The 27,900-nt window shown below is 36.0% G+C and overlaps 1 protein-coding gene across 15 annotated transcripts in view; it reads left to right on the top strand.

Moving 5' to 3' along the window:
- The window catches only part of CACNA2D1 (calcium voltage-gated channel auxiliary subunit alpha2delta 1), a 520,495-nt gene that overhangs the window by 373,467 nt on the left and 119,128 nt on the right, over nt 1-27,900 (top strand). For all 15 annotated transcript variants that reach the window (XM_027539817.1, XM_027539824.1, XM_027539819.1 and 12 more), the window contains exons 7-10: nt 953-1,084; nt 15,535-15,604; nt 17,848-17,898; nt 21,318-21,417. In XM_027539817.1, the coding sequence (XP_027395618.1) occupies nt 953-1,084; nt 15,535-15,604; nt 17,848-17,898; nt 21,318-21,417 (353 nt within the window). The remainder of the gene's footprint in view (nt 1-952; nt 1,085-15,534; nt 15,605-17,847; nt 17,899-21,317; nt 21,418-27,900) is intronic.

The following is a 27,900-nucleotide window of genomic DNA, read 5'->3' as shown; positions in this document are numbered from 1 at the left end:
ACATTTATTAGCCACAATTAACATTAATTATATTTAGCCCATGTTATAGCCTACATTATAATTGTTCCTCTTTCATTATAATGACTGGCATATGTTTGTGATACCTATGCAGGATCAGTTAGTCAGTATAAGTAGGTGTCAAAATCAATGACCTGTCCCTTGTTAGCACCACACTCTAATTGTTAGTTGAACTAACCAGAAAAAAGAAAATTATTGTTCATAAAGCTAGTAATAAGGTATCAGCTACATCTACTTCTATTATTGATGTTGTCAAGCCTCTGAATGAGTTTTTCTTTATCAACATGTATGCATTTTTGTTGTTACAGAAATATAGTTAATAAGCTATTCTCAGTGACAGACATCTATTTTTTTTTAACTCAAGTAACAGATCAAACCATGTTAGTATATCACAGAGAATCATCAATAGTTGAGGAAAGTAGTCATCAAACTGTGTCCTAAGGTGCCCTGTAGGTTTCTTTAGAACTGCCTCAATTGGAGAAATGCTTCCCACCACCTCTCAGCCAGCAGAGCTTGACTATTGCCTGTTTTAAATTTTGTGTATCACAGTGGTTCTCAGCAGAAAGTAATTTTGCTCCCCAGGGCTTATGTGATGATATCTAAAAACAGTTTTGCATATCACAACTGGGAACATGGTACTGACATCTAGGGTGTAGAGGCCAGAGATGCTTGTAAACATCTACAAAGCACAAAACAACCCCCACTACAAAAAAGTCACCCAGCCCCTAAATGTCAGTAGGGCCACCATCATATAAACATTTGTTTGAAGAAATTATTCCATGTCTAAACTTTCTGATTACCACCAGATCAGAGTGCTTTTATAGATAAAGCAATAAAATATATATAACATTACTGTGCACATATATGAAAACAGGCTCAGTTACTAATTACAAATTTGAATTGACTGATTTTTCCATTCTTTCACTTTTGGTAGCAACAATTGTATTAAACGAACTCAACTGGACAAGTGCCTTAGATGAAGTTTTCAAGAAAAATCGAGAAGAAGATCCTTCATTATTGTGGCAGGTGTTTGGCAGTGCCACAGGCCTGGCCCGATATTATCCAGGTAAGTACTTAGTGGTTCAATAGGTATCAAGTAAAACTGTAAATACTAGACTTAGTTTTTCTTGACAACACTCTGTTACCTTCTCCTATTTGGTAAAAGATGGTTATCACATGGCTTTTGTAAGAAAAGTCACTTCTCCCTACATGGCTCTTTAACTACCTAAATCACTATAAGTCAAAATACCTGAGAAGTAGCTGGAACCATTGTCATGTGAAATCAGGCTGGGCTGCCGTTGAGACTGTAAGCAGGTATCTGTGGACCTGGAACAGGAGGTTGTCATGAATCCTAAAACAGTTCTAAGAATCCAACTGCATAACATGGACCACGTTGTGAATCACGTTAGAGACCTGAATAGAAATTTTAGAAACTAATTGAATGATCTCTTTCCAGATTTTAAGTCTGTGTGTTTATATGAAAGGCATTGATGCTTTTCTTTAATCAGTGAATGTGGATTTGTTAAAATGAGAAGAGGAATATATTTTACAAATTAACACGAATAAATCCTTGTGTAATGTCCTTTATTCTTATATAAAAGTTTAAGAGGAAATAAATTTATAATGAAAATGAAAGATTAATCACTAGTACATACTGAGAATCTATTGAAAAGACTTTAAGTGAAATGTCTGTTGGTATTTTTAACTTTTCCACCTTTCCAAGCAAGCTGACAAACACAAATGCATTTTCTTTCTCAAAGTGTGACTGAGTTACGGGATACATACTAGGTCATTAGGCTTTAAAAAGCACAGTATATATGAGAGTTTATTTAGACTTGCATTTTTTTAACATTTAACATTAGAGTTGTTAACAATAAAAAGTCACAACAGTGAAAAGGGGGTGAAATAAATATTAGATAATGTATGTCTTTGTGAATAAAGTATGTGGGCATCATCAAACTAAATAGCTCTAAAATTAGGTAAAGATATATAACTTATTGCAATTAGTGCCAGATAGTAAGATCATTGACAGTGACTTTTTGCAGAAATCCAGTGGGCTAGGAAAGGCGTACTGGTATTTCATTGTTGAAAAAGATTCATGCACCACCAAAATGTAAACATTAATATCAGATGTTGGGGAGATATCACATAGCTCGTTATAATAGATGAATTTTCTCCTTGGAAATGCTGTTCAGTATAATACAAAACTTCTCCTAAAATACTGTTACAGTACTAGTATGTTCAATATCATATATCAGGAATTTGAAAACTTTCATATGTAATATAAAGAAAAAGGTATTTATTGCTCATGTACATAGTAAACCCAATATAATAAACCTTAATATTATGGCAGGTCTTATCAAAGTACATTTATAATTATAATTAGTATGCAATAACACTAATACATAAATATAATTATTTATATTTATCAGTAACTTACAGCATTATGTAGCTTTAAAATGTATTAAGTCAATACAAAATTCCATTTATGAGCAGCTGAGGATAGGAGGAAAAAGATAAGTAAGAGAAAATATGATAACAATGAGAAACCTAGAGCCCAGAACTACAGGGAAGTTGATAATGCTGCAAAAGAAAGAACACACATTATTATAAGAGAGAAATAGGAAGGAGAATGGAAGGAAAGATTGTATAAGAAAGGGAGAGAGAACATTGGGGTCAAGAGGTAGGAGGAAAGATAGATCCTATTATGTATGTTTTTCCAAGATGAGTCTTTTTACAAGTAGTTAACTTTAGAGCATACTAATAAATCACCAATAAATTTTCTTTTAAATGCTAATTGAGGGATTATGGCTTTAATTTTTTTTTTTTTAATCCTAATCATATACTTCCTAACATGTTGACATTTGTCCACTTTTACCTTGGAAAAACTCCATAAAGATTTAGTTTAGTTGAATCCAAATGGTCCTCCCAGAATGTTAGTTGAGGAAGCAACCCTGGGCTTTCCTATAACTCCATGATTTTTAAGATTTGACTCAACAAATCATCTCAGAGTCTCATAATGGCTCTCTTGATTGCTATGGAATACACTCAATGAAATTTCATTGAGTCTATTTAGTGAGTATGTTGCTGAGGTGCTCTTTTATTAAAAAAAATTTTTGACATATGAAAAGCTGTACATAGTTAACATATGTAACTGGATGAATTTGGAGATAAGTATACGTTGGTGATACCATCACCACAATCAGTGTCATCAACCTATTTATCATCTGGAAAAGTTTCCTCCTACTCTCTTATTTATTAGTATATTTTGTGTTATAGAAACACTTAATATAAGATCTAGCCTGTATGGACGGAGGAATCAGCAGCCAAGATGACTATTCTCTTGTTCTCTGTCCATATCCACTCATCTAGTCCCTGCTTCAGCTACAATCTGTTCACCTGACTGACCTTCACTCTTAATAACAGGTAGAACCTAATTAATAAATTCCTACATACTTGCTCCCAGCCCCAGCTTGTGATTATTCTAAGCTTTATATCAGCTTTATATACCTGATAGCTTATCAAAGAGCAGTGAGGGGCATGCTCTCTGCTGCCTTCACTGGTAACCTATGAGCTAAGCTGAGATCAGTGTCAATTCTCCCTATAACTGGCAACTTCCTCTCCTTCCTTCCCTCATTCCCTCCCCACTCTCCACTTCCAGCTAAGAGTGGGCTATATTTCTGCCCACCAGCAGCCACACATGGTGGAGTATTGCTTCAAGACCTTGCTTCAGACCCATAAGATCCCCCAGTCTTTTAAACCTTTGATGTCTCTGTCACTATCTCCAGGCTCTTTAGCCTTAAAGCTGCAGGCCTGTGGAATACAGCCCAATATACCCTCTTAGCAAAATTTTAAGTGTTCTATACTGTATTGTTATCTTCTGGTTCTGTGCTAAACAGAAGATCTCTAGGGCTTACTGGTTTTGTATAACTGAAACTTTGTACTCTTTAACTGATATTTCCCCACTTCGTACTTTCCCCTGGCAACCACCATTCTACTTTCCTTCTATAAGTTTGATTATTTTAGATTCCTCGTGTAAGTGATATCATATTGTCAGGGGCGAGTGTAGTTTCCTCGGTTCTGTCTCACTGCAGCAAAAATATGAAATGACGGACCCAGTGTTAACCTCTCTGTCACAGCTCAGTTTTATTTGGCAAGCAAAGGAAAATACATCCCCGAGGCATGAGGGTGGTTGACCCAAAAGAAGAGAGGGCTCAATCTTGGCTCCTCTTTTTATATGGTTTTTCTCCTCCCCGTGAGCCTGCCCTATGTAAATTGGGCTAGCCAGGCTGTTTGTTTCACCTGAGGTTCTCAGTCTGGTCCTGGGATTTTCTTTTGTTCCATTTTTGCAGGCTTTTCCTTTCTTTTTCTTTTTCTTTTAGCCACCACCATTTTGGACTCCTTTTTCTATTCTAACTACCTAACCATATAGTACTTGTCCTTCTGTGCCTGCTTATTTTGTTTAGTGTAATATCCCTCAAGTTCATTGATATTGTCACGAATGGCATGATTTTTGTCTTTTTTAAGGCTAAGTGAGTTGATCTTCATGATAATAATGTTCTAATAGAATCAAATGTCTTTAGCAAAGACACTAAGACATTATTATAATCTAAAAGTGGACCTCTATATTTCTGTGTATGCTAAGGCATGCTTTCAACACATTTTAATGTCTTGCAGGTTTAAAGAGTTTTTAAAATAAAGGATTTTAAAAAATTTTGCAGTAAGCCATACTTTCCTCTCTGATTTTAGTCTTTCCATTTTGATACTGAACAAAATAATGTGAAACAGCTCATCCATGATTACTGTCTGTTAAAATGAAGGTCAAAATAGCCTTTAATTATTGTTAATTATCTTGTGAGTTGAAATAGAATAGATATTACCTAACTGGATTTTACATGGTAAGATTTGGACCTCAGGCTAGGATCTCCCTACTAACTGTGAGAAACTAGATGGGTCTTCTAAATTTTCTGAGCCTTATTCATCAAATCTAAAAATAAATATGGGCACTAATGTTTCAATTTTAGAGTTCCCTGATGGCCTAATGGTTAGGACACTGAGCCACTGGATAGCCCAGGTTTGATACCTGGTTGGGAAACTGAAATCTTGGGGCTTTCCAGGTGGCTCTGTGGTAAAGAACCCGCCTTCTTTGAAGGCAGGGGTTGAACACAGGTTCAATCCCTGGGTTGGGGAGATCCCCTGGAGAAGGAAATGGCAACCCACTCCAGTAATTTTGCCTGGGAAATCCCATGGATAGAGGAACCTGGTGGGCTACAGCTCATGGGGTCATGAAAGTCAGACATGAATTGGTGACTAAAGAATAACAACAATAACAACAAATGTTTCAATTTATCTCCTGAGAGTTGTGATCGATGAGACAATATAATGAAAAGTACTTGCAGTTACTCCACATGGTGGAGTTGGTCAGGAGATGTAGGTTTTAACCTATGACCTTAGTTAAGTCACTTCTCAAGAATGCCCAGTTAAATTTCAGTTTCAGATAACAAAGGACTTTTCAGTGTAAGTATATGATGTTTGAGAAATATTTACTCTTAAAAAGTATTTAGTATTTACTCTAAAAATATTTTTTAATTAAAATTGATATTTAATTGGATGTCCTTAATTTTCTTTTCCTAAATTTATTAATCCTATCTCTCCGGCACTGAGTTTATGAGAAAATATGAGAAATAAACTTTCCTATTACCTCATGGCATTGTGAGGATCCAAGAATCTATTTCATGTATTAATATAAATGCAGAATTTGTGTTTTTTCTTCTTTTTTTAATTCTACAAGCTACCTTTAAAGCCTTTTTGCCATATTATTGTAAATGAGTTTGTAGAAACTAGAGTCCTCTAACTCACAATATAGGGTCTAAAATAAAGTGTATTCTTGTGAAATATTAAGATGCTGCTTAAAGCAGAGCTAATAGTATGAGTGGGTTAACCAGGTATATAACCTGATAGCCAGTGTTTAAGTCTCACTGCCATATCTTGATATCATGGTACCCTTGGGGAAATATTCAGACTTGAACTGTTAAACAAAAAGGATAAAGTAGAATTAAGAGAAGAAAAAAATTAAGTGCTTCTTATTTGCTAAGACATTTAGGAAAAAGCCAGTGATGATTAGCCACTCTGCTGATTTCCATTTTTCAGGTTATTTAAACTGCATGGAGGCACTACACAGAGGGCTCCAGAGCTGACATAATATAAGGGCACCTCTGTAGAGCCAATTCTGGATAGCAGTTTGATATGACTGGGAATGGATTTGACCTCTCACATCTGTCCTTAGATTGAATATCAGTAATTTGTCTGTTTTCTAATTTTGGTTGATATGTATGGAAATACGGTATAAAAATGGTTGTTGTATGTCTTTTTCTTCTTTTTTCCCCTTTTCGCCTTCTTTTCCTCTTCCTTCTCCACCTTTCCTTTTTCTCCTGTCTCCTCTCCAACTTAGCAGATAGTTAGGCTGTGTGATAATAGAAGGAGGATCATTGTATTGAGAGGAGTTCTTGATTTCATATTAAAACTTTCATGGCTAAGTCATATCTCTGAACCTGTTTCTTAACCAGTAGCTTGGGATGATTGAAGAAGGTGATTTCCAAGGCAGGCACTACCTTTATTTACTTATGCATTTAGACCTCATTTGCTACACCACAGTCCTTGTTTTGTAGGGTAAACTAGAGGTACTTGCCCTAGTCATACAGCATGTCATGGCAGAGTTGAAGCTGGAACCCGTATCTGATGACATCTTGTTGACTATGTGCTGACTGGACAATCAGTTTAATTTATGAGTGCTTTCTCAATTCCTGGGTTTGGAAGATCCCCTGGAGAAGGGAAAGACTACCACTCCAATATTATGGCCTGAAGAATTCCATGGTCTATAGTCCATGGGGTTGCAAAGAAGCAGACATGACTTAGCAACTTTCACTTCACTTCCTTTAGAAGCCCTTAATTGATTTATATAAATTAACCTGACTGTTATTAAAACTCCTCTCAAGAGCTATCAACTGTTTGAATTTTTATGCATCATAAAAACTATAGGTATACACAACACATTTCATCCATTAGTGTCTTTTGAAATTGTACCAATTACTGCAATAATTAGGACTGTAATTAGGAGTTACTGGCTTGTCAGAATGCCAATATAGACAGCACTTATTCTTTTTAGGTAATTAGTTGCACTTATAAAGAAAGGAAAAAACTTAAATCTCAAACTTCATGTTACATTTTTGATTAATCATTTAATTAAATGTCTTATTGAACATTTGTTCTTTCTTCATCCTCTTTCATTTATTTGTTTCAAAAACACGGGTTTACAAAACAGGAACCTAGTATATGTTGAATTAGTATTAAATATTCCTTATGGAGACACTTCCTTGTTCTTGGATCTGCTAGGATTTTGCTAAAATACAATGTAAAGGAACCCGTGTGCATAGTATATAGAGGGACATATTTTTGCCATGTGTATAGCCAGTTATTCTTAAGCTGCTTGACTCTTTTTGAAAAATACCTTTAAAATGTTTTAAACAGCAAATAACAGATGACAACAGAGCAGTCCAAAGAATACTTTTTTAGTTATTTATAAAGGGAGCATTTGCTAGATTTCTGGTTAATTTGAAGAAAACATGATAGCAATGGAGCCTCAGCATTTTGAGGTATTTATAAAAGAATAACTGCTTTCAGTGATCAGTTTTCTTCAAAAAAAAAAAAAGCCTGATTTTTTTTTTTACTTTGATATTTGTGAATGGATATGAAATTTAACTGTAAATATGTTTAATTATATTTGTTGAATGCTGTATGAATACACTTTAAGTTGAAATGATTACCTTATTGCTTTTTTATAATAATAATGATTAGAGTCCAAGCATCAGTTAGGAATAAAACTAGCTACCAGTTACAGGAAATCCAAAACAATGGTGATTTCAACACTATAGAGGTTTATTTCTTACTCAGTCAAAGAATATCAGTTACAGAGACCAGGGCTGCTAAGGAAGCCTCACATACAAGGGTTTACACTCCTGTCTATTTCTCTGACATTCTCCGAGTATATATTCTGCAGTGTCCACCATTGTTAACTTGTGTTTTTTTCTTAAGGAACAAAGAATAGTATTCTCTTTTTAAGGCACTTTCTGGAAATCACACAAAACCTTTCCTCTTAAGCAACATTGGCCAGAGTTTAGTGGTCTCATGGTCATAGTTTACCTTCAGTTTATATTGTTAATTATACAATTTGCTTTTCTGTATACCATTGATCAGTTGTATTACTTGCAAAATCATCATATATATATATATATATATATATATAAATGCACACACATATACAGAAAATAATATATTTTTAAATTCTCACATGATCCCAACTTATAGAGGTAATTCTGTAACCTTATTTTTGTTTCTTTTTATATGACCCCATCTCTTACCTGAATCTGTCTTATTTTTCACATATAAGGGTGGAAGAGTCGTTAACTTTACAGTCAACTATGGGTCCAGTCATTTCACAAATGAGAGCAGTTAAGTAAGATCCTGATATGAAAATGGGATGTGCTCATAATTTGATGGAGGATAAAATTGTATGTAAAATGTCTGCATCTGTCTGTGTCTGTGCTAAGTCGCTTTAGTCGTGTCCGGCTCTTTGCGACCCCATGGACTGTAGCCCACCAGGCTCCTCAGTCCAGGGGATTCTCCAGGCAAGAATACTGGAGTAGGTTGCCATTTCCTCCTCCAGGGGATCTTCCAGACCCAGGAAAAATTGAACTTCCTCTCTTAGGTCTCCTGCATGGGCAGGCAGGTTCTTTACCACTATTACCAGCTGGAAGCCCTAAATATGTGCATGCTGCTGCTGCTGCTAAGTCACTTCAGTCGTGTCCGACCCTGTGCGACTCTATAGACGGCAGCCCACCAGGCTCCCCCGTCCGTGGGATTCTCCAGGCAAGAACACTGGAGTGGCTTGCCATTTCCTTCTCCAATGCATGAAAGTGAAAAGTGAAAGTAAAGTCGCTCAGTTGTGCCCGACTCTTCGAGACCCCATGGACTGTAGCCCACCAGGCTCCTTCATCCATGGGATTTTCTAGGCAAGAGTACTGGAGTGGGGTGCCATCACCTTCTCCAAAATATGTGCATAAGTATCGTTAAAAATCTTTAGCTCTTTTTAAGTTCTAAAGTAGCTCATTTTATTCCTTTTTCTTTGATACATTGCTAAATTTGCTATCCATTTTTAGATACATAGAACCATCTTTGATGTGCAGCTCTTGTTGTGTTCAGTATATTTATTAAGAAAAATTTAAAACTCTTTTGTCAAAATTTAGACAACTTTTTAAGCACTTCTCTCAGATACACCGAATATAAACTTTGTAAGAAATACATCCTTTAGCCCCATTTTCTAAAAAGATTATTGAGTTATAAAAATGATAATCTTGTCCCTATAGAATCACAATTTACTTTTGTATCACTATTATCACCTAACTGGATTTATTTGCTTACAAAAGTAGAAACTTTTTTCTCTGTCAGAGTTCAGTTTTTCTCTGTCTAGCATACATGTGAAATTATTTTCCAGTAAAATTCTCTTCATGTTTTACTTAATAGAACTTGTTGTGTGCAAGTTTATTTTTGCACTAGAGCTAATAATAACATATGGACCATCTAAATGATTAAGTCTTTGTGTACCATTTACTTTATTGAATATTTCATTTAATCTCACAGCTTGTCCTTGTTATCTGCTACTTCTGCTGACAAATAATCCTTGTTAAATGGAAATGTTTTACATGGGCTGTCTGATATATGCAGAATTACCAGCATTTTGCTTTGTAACATGTGCTTTAATTTTTAAAACTTATGATTTATCCTTGGCTGTAATACCTTATAGCTGTATGAATTTCCAATGTTTATTTACCTAAATTAGAGAAGTGTTCTGGACATATGACCATACAGACGTCAAAGGCACTCTCAGACCAATACAATACTATCATTGAACATCAAGTCTAATTTCTTAGAAACAATATTAAAATCTAAAAAGAATTTGATTAAATATGTCAATATACTCAAGTGTAAGTTGGAAGGAGGAAAACATAAACTAGCAAAACTGCTGTTTCTGAAGGAACTGAGGTTCCTAAGGATTCAGGTACCAATAGGAGAGAATTTTGCTCTGAAGAAGCTCATAGGTAGATGAGACAGAAAATGTCTTAAACACATTAACATGCAATGCAAAGAGACATCTAGTACATTTATTAAAAAGTTATCTGGAGTTAACTTAGATTATTACTTCTCTAGTAAAATGCAGCTGTCTGGGATTGTTTACTTAATGACATCTGGCTCACCTAATGTGGCTTCAGGCCATCCCAAGAATCTAACCTAATCTACATTTTGAGTTTTACAGTGGCACCCCACTCCAGTATTCTTGCCTGGAAAATCCCATGGACGGAGGAGCCTGGTAGGCTGCAGTCCATGGGGTCGCAAAGAGTTGGACACGACTGAGCGACTTCACTTTCACTTTTCACTCTCATGCATTGGAGAAGGAAATGGCAACCCACTCCAGTGTTCTTGCCTGGAGAATCCCAGGGATGGGGGAGCCTGGTGGGCTGCCATTTATGGGATCGCACAGTCAGACACGACTGAAGCGACTTAGCAGTAGCAGCAGTGGTACAGTTAAACCTTCATGTACTCCAAATTGTTTTCCCCCCCTTTAGTATTTATTTGGTTTTATTTTCTCCAACCTGCCCCATTGTTCATATCCCTATATGCTTTGATCCCAGAACCCCATTTCTAGTCATATACAACTTATCCATAATTCCAAATAGAATACATTTGGCTTTCCCCAGAGCAATCTGTCTTTGTTTTGCTCTCTCAGAGAACTTGTTTTTTTAATCTAGATTACAACAGCTATCAAATTTTATCCTTCTTCAGAATTTATTTGCATATGCCCTTTAAAAAAAAAAACATGGCGATGTAAGTAATTGCAGGTAAACTCTGTGTGTATGTGTGACAGAGAGAAAGAGAAAGAGATCCAAGCAATAGAATGACAGTTGGCTTTTACAGGCATTTTTTAGTATGAGAAAACTTACTTTTTTTGTCTTTCCATGAGACTAAAAATATGAAGTCTTTTTGAATTTTAAAAATGCATTTTAACTTGTTAATTGAACATGCAATTAAATGTCATTCAAAACGGTGTTTTTACCAGAGAATCAGCCCTCAGTTCATCATTTTGTACTTTATTACTTCCTAGCAGAAATGAAAAACTCATACTCTTATTTTTAAGCATATTTACTAGAAAATGGCTCAACAGTGTGCATACTTTCTCAAGAATATTTCAGTATTCTGAGTTAACATATAGGTAAACACTTCAAATCAATGGTTTGATCACTGACATAGCACACCCCAAATGTCTTGTAAAGCAGAAATGCCCCCCCAAAAAAAAAAAGGCAGAAATGCCATCAGGTAGATTTAGTCAAAGATACACCCACAGTTCATTTTTTATCAGGATAAAAAAACAAGTGATCATTATCACCATTAATGATGGTCTTCAGAAATGAGATGCCCACATTGTAGGCTTTCATTTCTACTTCTTTCTCCTGCCATTCCAAAATCTTATTGGAAAGCAGAAAGGACTTTTAAAATGAGCAACATTTCACTTTTTGCAAGGTTTGTAGAAACTCTGATTTTCTTTTACGCAGCGTTCATTGAACCTCATTATGAAACTGATTATTCTAGGGAATTGCAATGTATGGTTATTATCTTTTTTTTTTTTTACTATTTGACCTTCCTTCTTTCTGAACCTATATAAATAATGTACCATATAAGTACCACAATGGGATTTTATAATCAACTAATTAGTATCACAGAAGAAAGTACATTATTTAATTTTAACATAATGTAAACATCTTAAAATAACTAATGGTTATTTCCCTCTGGTAAATATCTCTGCAGACTTCTATGGGAACAATATTAATACTTTTAAATAGAAGCCATCTAAAGTTATAAAACATGTTACAATTTAATGTCTGACTCCTATTGTAAATTATGACCCTTTTTTCTGTGTTTAAAGAAATAATTTTATGGAACATATTAATAAATGTCACAGTTCATTTCAATTAGCAGTTATACCAAAACCAGAAATCCTAGGTGAATTTACTCTGTAAAGAGTTCAGAAATTTAATTTTTTAAATTAATTTAGTTTATAATTTAAGGATAATTGCTTTACAGAATTTTGTTGTTTTCTGTTAAACATCAACATGAATCAGCCATAGGGGACATGTGTACACCTATGGCAGAAATCTAATTTAAATGTGACTTTCAAATTCCTGTTTTTTAAACCGTTTTCAAATACACTGGTTGATCACTTTCAACTCATGGTGATCACTTTTATTGTCAGTGGTAACCAATCCCAGTTCTCCTCTCACGAAAATATTTGTATCAGTCTGAATCAGAAAAGAGATAATACAACATTTTAAACAGGGCTAGTTAATTTTTTAATAAAGAATTATTAACTTTGGCAGGGATTAAAGAGGAATTAGCTAGAAGTAGGGATAAGTCTAAATAATACAGGAATTCCAGATACAATATTGTTTAACTACCACCCGTAGAGCAGAAATAGGTAACCAAAGGAAGAGACTTTGGTCCCCAAGTGCCCCTGGATTGAGATGCAGATCCTTTTACAGAGAACATGGTTCTGGCCCACCAAATGGCAGAGAAGGTACTGCAGTGTAACAGAGTTTGCTGGAATTTCACCCTCGGAGTTGCAGGTGTCTCATCAGAGGCGCTCCACAAAAAATACCTGAGGGTACTGCTGGAGAGCCAGACAGCAATCCATAAGCCTTGTTCTAGAGAAGCTGTGCATGAGCTCTGGAGGATATGTACTGCCAGAGCCACACCAGGAAAGCTGCACTTACTGCCAGAGCCTTGGAGCAAACAAACCAGACCAGGATGTAGAAACCCTTTCTCACAATGTCTGTTTTCATCATCTGCTGAGAAAGCTTAAATTGTCCTTGTTAGGTAAAAGAAAAATATTTAAGGGACCAGGAGACATTTTCATAATACAAGATAAAAGAGTGAATTTGGAGTTAAGAGGGAATAAATGTACAACCAGCCCAGGATTTTACTGAAAGAAGAATGAGATAAATTTGAAGTTATTACAAAGACCCAGACTTGAGGAATTATGTAATAGTTGAATGTGAACTGAAATGTCTGCCTGTGTGCTTGTTGCTGAATTAATTCTAGCACTATCACAAACAGAAAAAAGTCATAATTTATCTCACTAACTCTAAGTTTCTGCAGATGTTAATGGGAATAATTAAACTTGCCATTTCAGTTGCATACTATATCAGTACATATTGTTGGGGCAGTGCTATATTTAAACTTAGCTGTTTCTTATAAATGTGATTAGTTATTTTAAATGAATAAATCATTTTCTGATATAGGTGCTAATAAGAAAGCCATTTCACAGTCAAGGAGAGGCTCAGTAATATATATTTTTGACAAATCTTAATTGGCCAAGTTATCTTAGTCAGCTAATAAACATGATTCTCAGAAAAGTTCTACATAATTTTCATCATTTCTCAATAAAGGGCAAAATACATTGAGAGACGTACATCATATGAAGTATTATTGGGAATTTTCCCAAGAGTTACATGTCTAAGTGTGTTCAAGGAGAAGAGGATTTCAACATAAAATTGTCATCCAATTCATAAGCACTTATTGTTCTCCATTGGGTCAAAGGGGTGTGTGTGTATGTGTAAAGCTTTGTAAAGTATTTTAATTAAAGTAAGTTTAGAGTTAATTGGAATAGTATAAAATAATTACATTTTAAAAACAGTTAAACATACTTTTTTCAATTTACTGCAAAATGATAAAGACTCTGAAACATCTTCTGTTAGTTAATAGAAGATTCTTGAATCTGTACTTGAATTATTTCACATCATTCAAATAAATATCAGGAAAAGTTTTTTTCGGTGCAGTTATGTTAATTATAATTTAGTTTTTAAGTTATAATTTTAAATTATCAAATATGCCACTATAATGGCAGAAAATGAAGAGGGACTAAAGAGCCTCTTGATGACGGTGAAAAAGAAGAGTGGAAAAGATGGCTTAAAACTCAACATTCAAAAAACAAAGATCATGACATCCAGTCCCATCACTTCATGGCAAATATATGGGGAAAAAGTGAAAGCAGTGACAGATTTTACTTTCTTAGGCTGAAAAATCACTGTGCAAAGTGACCTTTTGAAATTAAAAACCACTTGCTCCTTGGAAGGAAAGCTATGACAGACTTATACAGCGTATTAAAAAGCAAAGACATGACTTTACCAACAAAAGTCCATATAGTCCATAGTCATAGTTATGGTTTTTCTAGTAGTTATGTATGGATGAGAGAGTTGGACCATGAAAGATGAGCTCTGAAGAACTGATACTTTGGAACTGTGGTGCTGGGAAAGATTCTTGAGAATCCCTTGCACAGCAAGGAGATCAAACCAGTCAATCCTAAAGGAAATAATCCCTGAATATTCATTGAAAGGACTGGTGCTAAAGCTCCAATACTTTGGCCATCACATGTGAAGAACTAACTCATTGGAAAAGACACTGATGCTGGGAAAGACTGAGGGCAGGAGAAGGGGGCAACAGGGCATGAGATGGCATCATCGACTCAGTGGACATGAGTTTAAGCAAACTTAAGGAGATAGTAAAGGACAGAAAAGTCTGGTATGCTGCAGTCCATGGGGTCACAAAGAGTTGGACACAACTGAGTGACTGAACAAGAAAAAGTACTCAATCTGAAGTTCCAGTACTTTGGCTACCTGATTGGAAGAGCCAACTCATTATACAAGACCCTGATGCTGGGAAAGGTTGAGGGCAGGAGGAGAAGTGGGTAACAGATGAGATGGTTGGATAGCATCACTGACTCAATGGACATGAGTTTGAGAAACTCTAGGAGACAGTGAAGGACCGGGAAGCCTGGCATGCTGCAGTTCCTAGGGTTGCAAAGAGTTGGACATGACTTAATGACTGAACAAAACAACAAGGTTAAAAAATTATGCTGTTATAACAATCCAAGAAAAACAGTCTTTTTATAGACCAAGATAATATAACATTGAATGAAAATAAAAGGATCAAACAATTTAAAGTACAGTTTTCATTAGTGGCAAATAAATTTTCTGTTAAATTTTTCTGTTAGTAGAGAGGAAAGAAAATGTATATTTTCTTGACACTTGGTGAAACATACTCATGGGCACTCTGAACATCCCTATGCCTACAGGTTATTTTTGAAATAATATGAAAAAAATTGACTTAAGCCACTTTCTTCTGTATTGCTATGTTGTTTTCCATTTAAAAATGAAAAAGATTAAAGGCATAAAACTCTGGTATCTCCCAGTTTAACATTGCTGTGGGTAAGTGGAATGTGTCCCTTAGTGCTTTGTAACTTTTAAAAATATTGCTTTCCTAGATAACACCTAATATTTTGGTTTTACTTCTCTATTTTAAATTTAACTTCTCTTGTTCTTTCTAATTCTTTTTGTGTCTCTTTTTTTAAAGCTTCTCCATGGGTTGATAACAGTAGAACTCCAAACAAAATTGACCTTTATGATGTACGCAGGAGACCATGGTAAGAATGTTTGGGTAATAATGAAAAGATGAAAAAGACAAAATAAGTTTTATTTCTTTTTCTTTCTTTTTTTCTGGTGTAAAAGTTGGAGGGACTCGTTCTACTATTAGTGTTAATATTGTCTGATTATTATAGAGCTCTTGTGTGTTTTTTTTTCTTCTATACATTTGCATTTTCTATACACTTCTACTTTTAAAAATAAAGTTAAATGAAAATGATGAGTTCAGTGGGCACTGATAATGAATATTGTTGAACTGATTCATCAAATGCATTTGAAGTGGACTTCCTTTAAGTTTTTAGTTAGTGTCGTCTCTAAATCTCTTTTAGCTTTTAGGGATTTCTGTTGAAATACTCCCACTTCCTTGTAGTAGGGCTCTAACAAAGTGTCCAGATAGAGTAGAAGGTAGTTTGCCTCTGGCAGTGAATTAATGAGAACTAGCCCCAAGGAAAGAGCTACCCCTAGTTATAGACATATTGCTTAGGTTTCATTTTTCCAAAAAGAAAGTTTAATTGTTCCTTCTAAAGAAACTCATTATTCTAATATATAAGTAGAAGAATACCAAAAAAGTCATAATTACCCTTGTTGGGAAATAATTGTTAAACTTATGTATTTAATTGATTTTTTAATGTATGTAATACATGGCTATACATTTTTTAATGAGTATGCATGTTATTATACAGTATACTGCTTTGTAAGCTACTATTTCATATCAATACCTTTGAGTACCTTTTCATAAGAAACACACTTAACATCATTTTAAAAGAATGACTAAATGGTGAATTATTTTTAAAATCCTCTATTAATGGACATATAGGTGATTTCTCACCCTTTGTTAGGATTCAGACAAATTCTAAGACACATAATGGTCAATTCAAAGAAATATATTTAAAGCTTTTAAAATGCTCTGTTAAATGTCCTAGTAGCAATTTACATTAATACCAACTGTGTGTAATATTACAAGATGCTATTAATCCACATATTATTCTTGTTAATATTTCTCCAAGTTCGTGGCCTTGGAGCCATAGGTTGCTGAATGGAGGCAAACCCTCTGCCACCATGTGATTTAGGTTCAGGAACCAGTTGTTTTGGCAGAAAATTAGAAATTAGGTCCCAACCAGAGGAGACAGATGAAATTCTGTCCTCTCATTTTCCCATGGAGACGCATGCCAGGACCATTTGTCAAAATGCTAGACATGAACTAGATTTGCCTTTCATTGAAATAACCCAGCAACCCTGCCATTTTACCCTCTGACAGAGAAGCAAACTTGAATGCAAGCTAAAAATTCTTTTCCAAGACCATATAATCCTGAACAGTTACTAACTGTGCTGAATGTTGTCTGAAAGCTAATTGGCAAGTTATCTGGCAAGCTTCTGAGAAGTTAGATTTACAGTGGTGGACAGTAAGTAGAACATGGAGTTCAGATTCAGGTCTTTTTGTTAGGCAGGCCCCAACAAAGGCAGGCCCCTAGTTCCCATCAGTCTACAGCCAGGCGCCATGAGCTTTTGGGATTATTCACCTTTAGTTAACTTTATGTCTACAGTGACTAAGCTATTCTCCTAGAGTTTCTTTTCATACACAGAGATTCTGAATCTGTAGGAGTTGGGTTTAGTATGACAATCAATATTTTGAACTGACTCTCCAGGTGATTTTTAGATACTGTAAAGTTTGAAAACCACTACTTGAAACTCTTAGAAATAACATTATATATTGCTCTGTTTCTAATTACTTTATTGTCCCTTTGTATTTCCCTTATATTGATACTGCTTTTTCACTTTCCTAGACTACCTATTTATTTTTGTGGGAATTGTGTGTGTGTGTATTTAAATTAATGACATAATCTTATTATTTATTTTTATTATTATTCCTTAGAGTGAGTTTTGAAACTGTGATCAGCAAAATGGAATTTAGGATAACTTTTTTCCCCCTTAGGGAAATACTCTTCCAGAAGTTAATTTCTTGTACTCCTAGTATTAAAGTACACCTCTTATTCCTTTGTTATAAATACCTGTAAAACATACTTTAAATATTATACCTCTGATATCTCTATTATGTTAAATATTGTGTTTTTAAGTTGATGTTGCAGAATCATGAATTAAATAGTATCATCTACCTAGATAGGAAGGACATAGGGCCATGCTTGGAAAATGTCTCAGAGATCAGTAAATAGCAATTCAACAAATATCAGTGTTTGAGATTTTACAAGAGAAAAAGAAAATACTCATATGAGTTTATTTGTTTCAGGTACATCCAAGGAGCTGCATCTCCTAAAGACATGCTTATTCTGGTTGATGTGTAAGTAGTTAAACATTACATTATTTTTTATATACTGAGAATATAGGAAGGGTTTTCAGTAACAGTAATAGTTTGAGACTAGAAATAGGTGGGGAAGAAAAAAACCAAAGAATAATTATTATGACTTTGTTTATATCCAGACAAAGAAATCAAATTAAGACAGTAACAAAACAAACAAAAATTCTCTTGTTGAAAATGAGAGGAATCTTTGTCAGAATTGAAAATTATAACTTGGTTCTGAAGTCTAAGCTTTTTGAAAAATTATTAATTTGCTTCTAGTTTTTTGCTTGTTAAACAGTATTAAAGTACATGATTGCTAAAACCAATCATTTTCTGCTACCAAAAATGTAAAATTGTTTAGGTGGCACTTAGTCACTATTGATCCAAATATCTTTTAGGGATTGGTCACAGAATAGATTACTACTAGATATATTGCATTTCCATACTGGAACTTTCTCAAGGGAAATGCTGAAATACACGAAAAAAATTCATTAGTTTTTATATTGGTTATGTATTTGTCTCCTTGTTTCAAGTTAGGTATGTGTGTATAATCTTCCAATAAGATTGAAATTGAAATTTGAAACTGTAGAACATAGAGAAGACTATATCCTGCAATGAAGATTCAGTTTTTAAGACCAATACTACAGAATTAAAAACATGAGGTATAAAAGCTTTTATTATTTTCCCTGAGAGACAAAGATTATATCCTCATCTGTTCTTTACTTCTCTGGTGGTGTAAAAAGAATTTGCCTGCAGTGCAGGAGACTTGAGTTCAATCCCTACGTCAGGAAGGCCCCCTGGAGAAGGGAATGGCAACCCACTCCAATAGTCTTACCTGGAGAATTCCATGGACAGAGTATCCTGGCAGGTACAATCCATGGAGTCACAGAGATTCGGACATGACTGAGCAACTGACACTTTCACTTTCATCTGTTCTTTGCCACTGGAAGTAACAAAATTCCATGTTTTATAGGCAACTAAATTCATTTCACAGAATATTGTCAGCATTTGAAAATTTCTCCATTATAACCTGAAGTAAACAAGTTTAAAATCTTTTAATCTTGCCTGAGAAAGAGAAGATAAATGAAGTCAACAAATATAACTTAAATATTAAATTTCATTTCATTTGTTAAAATGAGTTTAAACTTCATCTTTTTAAGTTAAATTATTGTAGATTTTGTACATTTGCTAATCCTTGATAGTCTTCTGAAATATAAATCTAAATGGGAATGCGATATGTTGTAATCCTATTGGATATATGCTAATGTCCAGACATAATTTCTTATATTAAGATATTTAGAATGCATAAGGTCTACTAAAGTTAAAAATAAATGAGCATGAGGTTGTAATGGCATTTAAAAAAATTATTTCAACAGAACTAAACTGAGAGTATCTTATATACAATGTGATGATATAGAGACAAAGATTATTAAGACACAGTTCCTCCTCTCAAAGATGATTCAAATGTATTAGTGAAATGAAACCTTATTCACAAATAAAACAATTATAGAAAGTGTGAGATATAAAGTGCAACATAGCACTGAAGGAATACATAAGTGAGAGAGCACATTTCAATTTGAAGTGTCAGGAAAGACTTCATTAAGGAGATAAAATTAGAATTGAATCCTTATAGCTAAGATTTAACAAGGCAGGCATGGAAGGGAGAGAAAAGAGTGGAATTTCAGATGGGAGAATTGATAGAAGCAAAGTAACATTGTTGAGAACATCTAGAGGGACTATATGGAAGGTGGAGGTAGGAGAGAGAGAAGACAATGAAACTTTCTGAATGCAAGGCTTTTAAGATTCTTGGATGTTTTGTAGGTAACTGTTTTGTAGGTAGGGCTTCCCTGGTGGTTCAGTGGTAAAAATATGCCTGCTATCAGGAGACACAGGTTCACTTCCTGGGTCAAGAAGAATCCCTGGAGAAGGAAATGGCAGCCTACCCCAGTATTCTTGCCTGGGAAATCCCATGTACAGAGATCCTGACGGGCTACAGTCCATGGGGTTGCAGAGTTGCCAGATATGACTTAGTGGCTAAACAGCAACATTTTATAGGTAACAGAAATGGATGAAGATATGCTGCCAGAATTTTCACCTGTTAGCACGGGGCAGAGAAAGAACTAAGAGATGAATGGTTGTCACTCTGGCTCTGAATCTCGAGGTGGTAAACACATAAGCTAGAATGGAAAGAGGATGGAGAGAATACTGTAAAGTACAATGAATAAGAGAGGCTGTCTGAATGGGAAGGAAAGTTGAGAGGGAGAATGAAATTGAATGACTGAGATCTAGTGTGGTTGGTATCAAGGGCATATGTAGGAAGGAAAAATAAGTTTTGGGACTAATGTGTCATTTTGGACATTGAACCCATAGTCATTTAACAAACAGCTAGAAAAATAAAACTGGGGAAAAGTTAGGAGCTACAAAAGTGAATACAAAAGATATAAAAGTGAAAGTTAATTGCCCAGTGGCGAGGAAAGATTGAGCGACTTCACTTTCACTTTTCACTTTCATGCATCGGAGAAGGAATTGGCAACCCACTCCAGTGTTCTTGCCTGGAAAATCCCAGGGACGGTGGAGCCTGGTGGGCTGCCGTCTATGGGGTTGCACAGAGTCAGACACGACTGAAGCGACTTAGCAGCAGTAGCAGTAGGAAAGATTGAAGGCAAAAGGAGGAGGGGGCAGCAGAGGATGAGATGATTAGATAGCATCAGCAATTCAATTGACATGAATCTGAGGAAACTCCAGGAAGATAGTGAAAGATAGGGAAGCCTGGCATGCTGTATTCCATGGGGTCACAAAGAGTTGGACATGACTTAGTAAATGAACAACGGCAACAAATTGCCTGGAGATGAGCCACAGAAATAGATGAGGTCATCCAGGATCATAAAATATATAAAGACAAGATAAGTGATGACTAAATCCCTGAGAATATCTATTTTAGGAATAAAACAAGGCATTGTGTTTACAAATCTATTATCAAATTCTTATGCTGCTACATAATAATTGTTTAATCAAGTCAAATAGTGCACTCTTAGGGCGATGACTGCATTATATTAACCTCTGTAGCCCTCACTTCTAACTTGGCTAATAGAGCTGATATTCAGTATATATTTCTTGAAAAAGTGAATATGCCATGAGTATCTGTAGTTTCTTAAAATTATCACTTGAAATGTAATTTTCATCCTTGTAATTAGAAATAAATACATTCTGATGCTTGTAGCAAAGAAAGACAAAATTTCTTGTACTTTATTTCTACTTGCTATCAAAAGTAGGACTTTTTCTAGTACTGATATTTTAAAGACAAATTATGTTAATATTATATAGCATCAGTGCATAAGTTGCATTTCCTTAGGGTGTCTGATGTTGACTAAATGCATAGTCATTAACATGTGTGGATCTGTTTTTTTGTTTTAAAATAGGAGTGGGAGTGTTAGTGGTTTGACACTTAAACTGATCCGAACATCTGTCTCCGAAATGTTGGAAACCCTCTCAGATGACGATTTTGTGAATGTAGCTTCAGTAAGTATATGATGATTGCATTTTTGTTGAGTTAAATCTGCAATTTTTATCTCTCTCTGATTTTAAGTGTCTGATTGTGTTTTGTCATAGATAGACTGAGATATTTCTGGTCCTATTACAAGACGGTCTTACTAAGCTGTTCTCTCTTGTTACTCATTCTCCTATACTTTCACACCAAGGTCCTTTCTCAGTGTTTGTGCCCATGAGAGAAATGATTAAAGCAATGAATATGAAGGGAAAACATTATATATATATTCTCCTTGACTCAGAGGAGCTTAAGCTGACATGCACCCTTGTACTCGTTGATGTCATTGTAACTCCTAATAAGTATTGACTTTGCAGTATAATTGTATGACTCTTTTTTGTTCATTATAATTCTCAACTTTCACACTGGACATATGTTCATAATGTAGTATGTTTTTAAAGTTTATTTATTATTATTATTAACATGAGAACTAATAGATATTTGAATCTGCTTTCTTAAAAATCTTATTTCCAGGAACCATTTTAGACCTTTCTCTCATAAATAGAGAGATTTGATTTCTGAAGCAAATAAAGGAGGACAGAATGAATGTTACTGTATTTCATTTTAATTCATAGTATTTTGGCAGAAAATTTCATGACTGTGCACTTGTTGATTTAATTTCATGTTTGAAGTGGTTATATTCATAGAGATGAAAGTAAAAGAAGATGTAATTGTGGTGAGGTCATTTTGTATTGAATGTAAGAGAATGGCTCTGCCTCTGAAACCATGTGGGAGGAAGTTAAAGCAGGTGGTTTACAGTCAGTTTACTCCCTTCACAGGAAGGGCACCCACTAGAAGATAAAGGTAGTCAGAGGAACTGAGTTAATCTCGTCAACCAGAGCCTCAAGTAGCTAGATAAATTGTTTACTAAGGGGAAGACAAATTACTTTGAAATGCTTTTAGCAGAATATCCCTAGCTAAGGATAACATAGGGCTTCCCTTGTGACTAAGCTGGTAAAGAATTTGCCTGCAATGCAGGAGACCTGAGTTCAATCCCTAGTTTGGGAAGATCCCCAGGAGAAGGGAAAGGCTACCCATCCAGTATTCTGGCCTGGGCAATTCCATGGACTGTATAGTCCATGGGGTTGCAAAGAGTCAGACACAACTGAGAGACTTTCACACAGTTCAGTTCAGTTCAGTCGCTCAGTTGTGTCCGACTCCATGCACCCCCATGAATCGCAGCATGCCAGGCCTCCCTGTCCATCACCAACTCCCGGAGTTCACCCAGACTCACGTCCATCAAGTCAGTGATGCCATCCAACCATCTCATCCTCTGGTGTCCCCTTTTCCTCCTGCCCCCAATCCCTCCCAGCATCAGAGTCTTTTCCAATGAGTCAACTCTTCGCATGAGGTGGCCAAAGTACTGAAGTTTCAGCTTTAGCACCAGTCCTTCCAAAGAAATCCCAGGGCTGATCTCCTTCAGAATGGACTGGTTGGATCTCCTTGCATTCCAAGGGACTCTCAAGAGTCTTCTCCAACACCACAGTTCAAAAGCATCAATCCTTTGGTGCTCAGCCTTCTTCACAGTCCAACTCTCACATCCATATATGACTACTGGAAAAACCATAGCCTTGACTAGACGGACCTTTGTTGACAAAGTAATGTCTCTGCTTTTGAATATGCTATCTAGGTTGGTCATAACTTTCCTTCCAAGGAGTAAGCGTCTTTTAATTTCATGGGTGCAGTCACCATCTGCGGTGATTTTGGAGCCCAAAAAGATAAAGTCTGACCCTGTTTCCAGTGTTTCCCCATCTATTTCCCATGAAGTGATGGGACCAGATGCCATGATCTTCGTTTTCTGAATGTTGAGCTTTAAGCGAACTTTTTCACTCTCCACTTTCACTTTCATCAAGAGGCTTTTTAGTTCCTCTTCACTTTCTGCCATAAGGGTGGTGTCATCTGCATATCTGAGGTTATTGATATTTCTCCAGGCAATCTTGATTTCAGCTTGTGTTTCTTCCAGTCCAGCATTTCTCATGATGTACTCTGCATATAAGTTAAATAAACAGGGTGACAATATACAGCCTTGATGTACTCCTTTTCCTATTTGGAACCAGTCTGTTGTTCCATGTCCAGTTCTAACTGTTGCTTCCTGACCTGCATACAGATTTCTTAAGAGGCAGATCAGGTGGTCTGGTATTCCCATCTCTTTCAGAATTTTCCCGTTTATTGTGATCCACACAGTCAAAGGCTTTGGCATAGTCAATAAAGCAGAAATGGATGTTTTTCTGGAACTCTCTTGCTTTTTCCATGATCCAGCAGATGTTGGCAATTTGATCTCTGGTACCTCTGCCTTTTCTAAAACCAGCTTGAACATCAGGAAGTTCACGGTTCACACATTGCTGAAGCCTAGCTTGGAGAATTTTGAGCATTACTTTACTAGCGCGTGAGATGAGTGCAATTGTGCAGTAGTTTGAGCATTCTTTGGCATTGCCTTTCTTTGGAATTGGAATGAAAACTGACCTTTTCCAGTCCTGTGGCCACTGCTGAGTTTTCCAAATTTGCTGGCATATTGAATGCAGCACTTTCACGGCATCATCTTTCAGGATTTGAAATAGCTCCACTGGAATTCCATCACCTCCACTAGCTTTGTTCGTAGTGATGCTTTCTAAGGCCCACTTGACTTCACATTCCAGGATGTCTGGCTCTAGGTGAGTGATCACACCATCGTGATTATCTGGGTCTGGAAGATCTTTTTTCACAGTTCTTCTGTGTATTCTTGCCATCTCTTCTTAATATCTTCTGCTTCTGTTAGGTCCATACCATTTCTGTCCTTTATTGAGCCCCTCTTTGCATGAAATGTTCCCTTGGTATCTCTAATTTTCTTGAAGAAATGTCTAGTCCTTTCCATTCTGTTGTTTTTCTATATTTCTTTGCACACTCAAGGGTAACATAAATAGAACTTGCTGGGGACCAGCTTCAGCAGAGTTCAGGGATATCCTCAGGATGAGCGGCATTGGTGAATGAATGACACGGGGAGGCCAAGCTTCGGTGAGCAAGGCCCATAACTTTATTTTCAAAAGGAACTTTTATAACCTGACTTGTACATAGAGAGAAATGAAAGATGCAAGGTCATGCAGGGTCAGCCCAAACACTGCAGCAATTTTTCCCTTATTGAAAGTAGGATTTTTTTCTGTATGCCTTTCCATAAACAAGGGTCTTATGCTATGTACCTTATCTTCTGGCCTGGAGGCCTGTTGACATTTTGTGACCCGTTTTTGATAACGGTTGATCAACCAGAAAACTTGTTTTCCCTTGAAGTGTTTTTTCTTTATATTTCTAATCTGTGTCCGCCTCAGAAAGTACTAAACAGAGTTACATTCTCACGGAGCAAAGGTGCAGTGGGTCACAACAAAGAAAGAACTTATTAGGTCAAAGGTGTGATGTGGTTAATACCAAGGCTACTACTTGTGTTTCTTACATTCCAATACATTAACTAATGCACTCCCAGGTGCACAATGGATAAGGGATATGGGAACTTGGCAGCAAGCATTGGCCCAATCACGAAGCCCTTTACCAGTACTATTCTAATAATTTTTCACCCCTTAAAGGGCTCTGTGCCCATTAGGACTTTTAGAAAGTTTAGGCTTCCCGTACCTTGCATGGTTGGGAAGTTATGAACAATCATGTGTGTTAGTTGTAAGAGTAACGAAAAACCTGTCAAGCAAGCTAGCATGCCAACGGAGGGGTTAGAATAGAAATATTCGTTTCATGCCCAGGAGACTTGTCAACTTAGAGCCCTAAGTTGATTTTCTCCAGAGAAAAGTGGTTGGGGATAGCCCCCTGCTAATATCAGAAGAGTGGTTGAAAGGCATAACATAGTGAACAGTAGACAGACAGATTTTGGTTTCTGGGTACATGCTCGAGCAGGTCCAGGGAATCCCTCGAGTCCTGATCCGCCTTTGCCTGTCAGGTCTTCTCCGCATGACCTTTGTCATGGGTGGAATCTCCCATGGTGGCTCCCGGCAAGAACTCAAGATCAGTGTGGCAAGATGGCTTTAAAAATACCTAGTAGGTAATATAACACTCTGGGTAATAAACAGGAAATATTTCATGGTTTAAATACTCCCACTATACAAGGAACCCTGCAAACCTCTTTTGAGACTTATTTCATCTGGCCCCAGAACAGTGTCTTCAATACAGTAAGGGAGGATCTGTTCTATTAGTGTTCTAAGGCTACTTAACCAGAATAATGCAGACTAGGTGGCTTTAACTGAAGAAATTTTTCTCTCACAGTGCTGGAGGGTGGAAGTCCAAGATCATGGTGCCAGCAGGGTCAGGTTCTCCTGAGGCCACTTTCTTGGCTTGCAAACTGCTGCCCTCTTGCTGCCACTTCATTTGGTCATCCTGTGCAGACTGATTTCTCTTCTTCTCCTTATAAGGACACCAATGATATTGGTGTCATATGCTCTTACCCTGATGGTCTCATTTTTTTTTTCCATGTGTCCCCTCCCTCTTTTTTAAAAATTTATCTGTTCTTTAACTGAAGGATGATTGCTTTTCAGAATTTTGTTGTTTTCTGTCAGTTCATTAAAAAAGATTACCTATGTTTACTGTTACATTTGGAGATAGTAGGGATTAGGACTTCAACATAGGAATTTCAGGGGGAGACAGTTCAGCTCATAACACCCAGGAACTTCCCTCCATGCCCAATTCTTTCTGTGTTTTATCTGAACATTTAGCAGTCCTTTAGCTTAGCCAAGAAAGTATTATTCATTCAGTCATGTCCAACTCTTTGAAACCCCATGGACTATAGCCCACTAGGGTCCTCTGTCCATAGAATTCTCCAGGCAAGAATACTGGATTGTATACTGACTCCCTTCTCCAGAGGACCTTCCCAACCTAGGAATGAAAACCAGGTTTCCTACATTGTAGGCAGATTCTTTACCTTCTGAACAACCAGGGAAACCCTAGCTTGTTTATATCCTTGATATTATTAGTAAAGTTTGATATTACATAAGAGCTCTGATTAATGTTAGTCTGATTTTATAACCTGACTCCATGTGTTATCTCATAACATATTCAACAAAATGTGTACAAGTAAAATGTAATGGTCAGTCTCTGAAATAAATTGATTAGAGAAGGTAATCAATTAATTTATATATAAACATATTTATTATAACTGCATTGGAAAGGTTGTTAACAAAATGTTATGTTTGGCATAGCAAAGAGGAAATTGTAAAAACACTAAATTCAGTACAGATTTGGCATATCAAATGAAATTTATATAAAACCAGCTGACATTAAACATGACTAATGTCTTAATATGGCTTCTTCCTGGTTCTCACTCATGGATTCCAGTGTAAATGGATTTATTTGTGACATGGTCCCAAGAAAAACAAGGAAGCAAGACAAGGAAAGGAAGGAAACCAATTAAAGAAATTTAATTTAAAGGAACTCAATCCTACTGAGGATGTCTAGAAGCTATATAGTATATGAACTGTTATTCTGCCTCAAAGTCAAGTGAACTGGGGTTTTAAGTGTGTACCAGCATTCCATATGTGTGGAGATAATAGACTCCAGTCATAATAGAACTGAAACAGAAAGTTGCAGGTGATGGTAGCTAGAAACCTGCCCAGAATCCACTATATTCAGTTAATAGTCCTTAAAGATGGCATCTAACATGTCATTCAAAACCAGTGTTTCCTCATTGATTTTTTTATATGGATGATCTTGCCATTAATGAAAGTAGGGTCTTAAAGTCCTCTACTATTACTGTATTACAGTCATTTTTCCTTTTGTGTCTGTTGCTATTTGCTTTATGTATTTAGGTGTTCCTATATTGTGTGCATAGCTATTTACAAGTGCTATATTCTCTTGTTAAATTGATCCTTTTACCATTTAAAAGTTCCTGACAGGGTAACCATTGTTTTTTTATGAGTGGATACAGTCTTGTGCCAGGACATTAGTGGACTTCATGCCATGGTTCAAAGTATAAACTGCATCTTGATGGACAGCATTTTAATTCAAAGACTGAAATCTCCAAGTTGGAGCTTTCACATTTAAGAGGCTATCCCAATGTTGGTTTTTTTTTTTTTTTTCCAGACTGGCAGTTCCCAACTGATGCATTATATCATAGACCCAGTGGATTCTGTGGTCATTTGTTTGTTGTTAGACCTCCTTTACCATAAAACAGATTGCTTGATTTAATGTGAGGTTATGCAACATTCTATAATGATAACCCTTCATGATAAATCAGACAGTTCAGAGGATTATCTTAGTGGATGAGGAAATGTAAACAGGAAGAGGAACGCTTAACTGAAATATGTATCAATAACAAGGAAAACAAAATTGACCATACCCCATTCCAGAATTATAAATAAAGACTGGTTATAACCTATTTGATATCAAGTTGTTAAATGTCTTTTTAAAGAGTGATACTGTTTTGAATTCTCACCACTGGATGATTTCCAGTGGGTTGGCCATTCACCAGTGGCAATAGGTATACATGCTAGGTG

This window comes from Bos indicus x Bos taurus, chromosome 4 (assembly GCF_003369695.1).
Source record: "Bos indicus x Bos taurus breed Angus x Brahman F1 hybrid chromosome 4, Bos_hybrid_MaternalHap_v2.0, whole genome shotgun sequence".
NCBI lineage: Eukaryota > Metazoa > Chordata > Mammalia > Artiodactyla > Bovidae > Bos > Bos indicus x Bos taurus.
The sequence above is the reverse complement of the archived record's forward strand: the minus strand, read 5'-3'. Positions and strand labels throughout refer to the sequence as shown.